The 4,861-nt window shown below is 34.8% G+C and overlaps 1 protein-coding gene across 1 annotated transcript; it reads left to right on the forward strand.

Moving 5' to 3' along the window:
* Positions 1-279: 279 nt before the first annotated feature.
* LOC113232332 (lipase 3-like) lies at positions 280-1,433 on the forward strand. The gene has a single exon (XM_026467009.1). It carries the CDS (start codon positions 318-320, stop codon positions 1,431-1,433), a length of 1,116 nt encoding a protein of 371 aa, XP_026322794.1. The 5' UTR covers positions 280-317.
* Positions 1,434-4,861: the final 3,428 nt, after the last annotated feature.

Raw genomic sequence — 4,861 nt, forward strand, 5'->3', positions numbered from 1 at the left:
TATGACCCATCCAAGATCAATTAATCAGTCTACATCGGTCAGCGACGTTGAAAAGAACTGGAAACATGAAAATACTATTGTTGGTTTTGGTTTTAGTACAATATTATGAAAAAGTTGAATCCTTAACGCATTTGGACTCTTTCGTTACTGTTATGAGTGATTTTACAAGACTGGTCAAAAATAGGATTGAAAATGCTGGACAAGGTTTTAAAAGTTTATTAAAGCGTATTTTTAAAGATAGTGCTGCAGGAGAAATTATTGTAATTACGACTAAGCCTCCAGATACTACAGAGCACCCCAATACGTTTTCAGTTAATATGACATCCGAACAAGACACATATACGCCCACAGACTTATTGATTCGGGAACATGGAAAGCGATGCACGACGCACACTTTACTGACTAAAGATGGGTATGAATTAACATTACATCGTTTAATAAACCCCATTGGTTTACGAGGTATGAAGCAGACGATTTTGATGCATCATGGCCTTCTTGGGAGCTCTGCCGACTGGATACTACTCGGCCCGGAGAAATCACTTCCGTATTATCTTTCCACACTAGGATACGATGTTTGGTTTGCTAACGCCAGAGGTAACCGGTACTCTCAGAGACACCAGAACACTATGCTAAATTCAACGAAATATTATGACTTCAGTTGGCAAGAAATAGGTCTGTATGATCTACCGGCTATCATAGACTACGTGAGACGTCAAACTAACGAACCTTTAAATTTTATAGGGCATTCTATGGGCGCAACGGCTCTTCTAGTATTATTGTCATCAGTACCCAAGTATAACGATTTCTTAAGGATGGCTATCTTACTAGGGCCCTTAGTATATATGAAAAATATAAAAGGGCCTCTACGAATAATTTCTTTGATGACTGAACCGCCACTGGAAGATTTTTTCAAAATTTTAGGAAACGGTGCTTTTGTTCCATCAAGAAAGTTACCCGATAATTTATTGAAAAGATTTTGTTTGAATGAAGTGTTATTATGTGGTAATCCACTATTTTTTATGTCTGGTGTTCCACGTAATCACACACAGTGGTCTGAGTACTTCACAAAATTGTTATTCCAACATATTCCAGCTGGAGGTTCAACCAAAACGTTTTTACATTACGCTCAATTAGTGAAAAGTGGCAAATTTCACAAATTCGGTGAAGTTGACCAAGAGTTTCCATTGAAAGAAGTGACTACACCTGTCGCACTAATAAGCTCAAGTGACGACTGGCTTGCCAGCATTCCAGACCTTGTGAGATTGTATATAAATATCTTTAATCCTATTGAACATTATATAATTCGAGACAGAAATATATCGCATACAGACTTTGTCTGGGGACCGAATGCGAACAAATTGGTGTTTCCAAAAGTAATAGAATTGTTACAAACTACTTCACAAGTCGTCGGCAAACAAGCAAATGACGTGTAAAATGTGGAAATATTTGTAAAAAATTAAATATATAATATTTGTAAAATCTTCCTAATTGTAATCAGAACGTGCATTTTGTAAATATTAATGTTGGAGCTGCCAGTTGACCGGCTCGGGCGACTTTCATCATTCCTGTACTTTTAAAATTTCAATTGGATTTCTTCTTATTTAAGAGCTCGGTTCTTGTCGGTGAAGTAATCGCCAACCATCTTCGTTCAGCGCCCAAACTTTGAGTTGATGCTAAGACACGACATTAACTTTTCCGTTGTCTTCTCTAAATAACCTCGTTTAGGACTTTTCTCTTCTATAACGCTTCTAAAAAAACTGTAGTGACGTGTTAAATACAAATACCCAACAATCTTTCCCGATAATTGAATGCTGAACAATAAATAGATTGTGAGTTAATTCGTATACAACGGTTTAGACAGACTCAGATGCAACCAAAAATATACTTTAATTATCCTATTCATTTTTAAGTTATTATTAAATGTCATGATATTTCACTAACACTTCTTAAGGTCCACTGGTTCGTTTTGTTCGGCTTAGTTGGCAAAAATTATATATATTTCATAGCGTCTAGCACGGTTTGCTGGAAGACACTGGTTCGAATTCAGCCGTATCGAAGGAGTTTTTTCTTAGTGTTCGATTTTTGTATTAATAATTATTCTATTAATATTATGTAATAATATCGAGTTCTTAGGTTTTCGCGATTGTTACACATAGGAAAATAACTATTTTTCCGGATTTAAATCGCGTACATTTATATTTTGAAACAAACCAACGTTTCGGGCCCATGGTCACGGTTGACTGAGGTGGTACAGTTATCAACCAGTTTTGTCTAATATTAATGCAAACCATCCCATTTTTTCACTATAGCTACAAAAGTTATTAATTAAGTACCTTATTTTTAATTTTACGAAGAAACATTCCAATCTTTGCCTTTTAAGTTGATACGTAGCCTGTTATGCCAACTTTGAAATACTTCATTTTGAAAATATTTAGTTTTATTCGGCTAATTAGTTTTATCTTTGATATATTCTAAAGTCGGCAATATTTAGAATCGAATATGAAAAATAAAGTATTATTTAGAATCACTACTGTGTTTACGCTGGTGGCGATAATTATTTTACATAAATGGGATCGTTTGTTCATGTGTGCTTAAATGCATTTACGATATTTGACACTCAATAATGCTTAATCATTATAAAATATTTTTTCCTCTGCATACTACAACGCACTAAATATACTTTTATAACTTATAAGTGCACTTTTAGTAGAGTTTATTTCATTCCGACACATTATTTTCAAAAGATATGAAGTTGTACTCTGTATGTAAACGTATTAAGTATACTTCTCGATAAAAATTAGTCATGGCGCAGTTAGGGTGAACGCATGCATGTCTCACCATACAAGTTCCAAATTATATTCCTTCACAGGCGGTTTCCGAACGGCTTTTTTTTACTGAATCGTGGGCAGCGTACCTTAAGCGTGCGTTAAGTACTACTTAGAGCGGTAGCGCGTCTGCAGCGATTTAGTCGCGTTGCGCTAGTGATGCGTTACTAATCTTTTACTTTTATTCGGCTTAGTGATTCCACACAAGCAATTGCAACGTTACAGTCGTATATACAGTCTGTACAGTAATACAGGTACAGTCGTGCGTTTCCATCTACATATGTATCCACCTTTTAATCGCTAGTGTGGCGTGCTTTGCCCGTGAAAGTGGCCGTGTGTAACTGCTCTTCATTTAACGATGATTGAAAATGTCAAAAAAATGATGAAAATGTCGTGATCATAGTCATCAGACCCAGCGCGGCAGATCATGGCCTGAAAATTGCATTCCGCTTACTTTTCACTTGTTCGCTCGGGCTGTATGACTATGATCACGATCGGGTTGTATGCGAGTACATACAACCCGAGCGAACAAGTGAAAAATAAGAGAAATGCCATATTTAGGCCATAATCTGCTGCGCTGGGTCTGATGACAATGATCACAACATTTGGCACAACTGCGTCTAGTAAGACGCTAATATAATGTGTAATGAATGTAGTGTCTAATCATTATTGCATTAAATAAAATATAAGTGGAGAAGAGAAGACGTTTCAATAACCATCAGTTTTTCATTACTTTGACAAAGTAAAGAAATACCTACTACGGTTACTGCAGCACATCTCTTTGCTAAAAGAAATGCATCTACGTTAAAACGTATCATCATGTTACACTAATATTATTATGTTGGTCCAAAAATATTATGATTTTTATTTTCATTGTAAGTGAACAAAGTTTCACATTATTATTTTAATTAATTATGCCTTTTGTTTGTGTATAAAACAAAGAGCCACCGCCAATGGAACGGAGTAGACAATGTGGAGAGGGCAAATAACAAAATAAAAAGAGGGGATAATTTGCAAAACAGATTTGCATTTATACTAACCGAGCAACATTAACTGGGAAGGCCAAGGCACATTGTTTTACTCGAACTCTTTTAATTTCCTATGCAAAAAAAGTATTATAATGCAAATAGCGATTCTAAAAAAATTGGAAGACTGTTTACAGAGGTTTTTCTGGGGTGTGCCTGTGGAATTATAAATTACCTTTCCTTATAACCCAATAAAAGATTTAAATCTTACAAACAAATAGTATAATGCATTAAGTATATTTTTAATGTAAATCGTTGTAATTATTATAATTATTATTAATGTAACTCGTTCTGCTTAAATACATTATTAATTTAAACTGTCTTGCTTAAATGTGGTTTTAACGTAACTCGACTTGCTGTAAATTCAAATTTGTTATTCGTAATGAAAGACATTTCAACGTATAAAAATATGTTAATTACTACGATCTTGTTTTTTAAATAAATCATGGCCGATTGCAATTTGTGTTTTTATCGTGATTTGTATCAATCATGTTTTTTTTTATTAATGCAATCAGACGTCGCCAATGAAACAGCCATGGTGGAGATGGCAACGACAGCCAATAATTAAAGTTTCATAATTAGTTGGTCGCCGACTAGAATTTTCAAAAATGTTCAAAATATGACATTGGCTTATAAGACTGTTTTTGGTCTCATTTGTGTACGTATATAAGTTTTTTCACGATCTCTCATTATTTGGCACTAGTTTGGGATTATAATTAGCGCCGGGCATTTTAAACCGACGCGGCCTAAACGTAATAATTATTACGTTTAGACTGCGCCGGTCGCAATTCCGGGCAGAGTACACGGAATGTTCGATCGATATTTACCTGAAACTGACGTACGTCTTTCATTTGAGATTGACATTTCACATTAAACCATTTTGCTTAGTTTGTAACTTTGAAATAAAATTTGAAATTAAAGTATTTTTTTATTTCGAAATATATATACTTTTTCTTATTTTCGCAATGTCCTTCGGCAAACTTCGTGTTTCGGCTGCCTTCGGGTTTTATA

The sequence above is a fragment of the Hyposmocoma kahamanoa genome, unplaced genomic scaffold, assembly GCF_003589595.1.
Source record: "Hyposmocoma kahamanoa isolate Upper Pololo Valley unplaced genomic scaffold, ASM358959v1 73978, whole genome shotgun sequence".
In the NCBI taxonomy this organism is placed as follows: Eukaryota; Metazoa; Arthropoda; class Insecta; order Lepidoptera; family Cosmopterigidae; genus Hyposmocoma; species Hyposmocoma kahamanoa.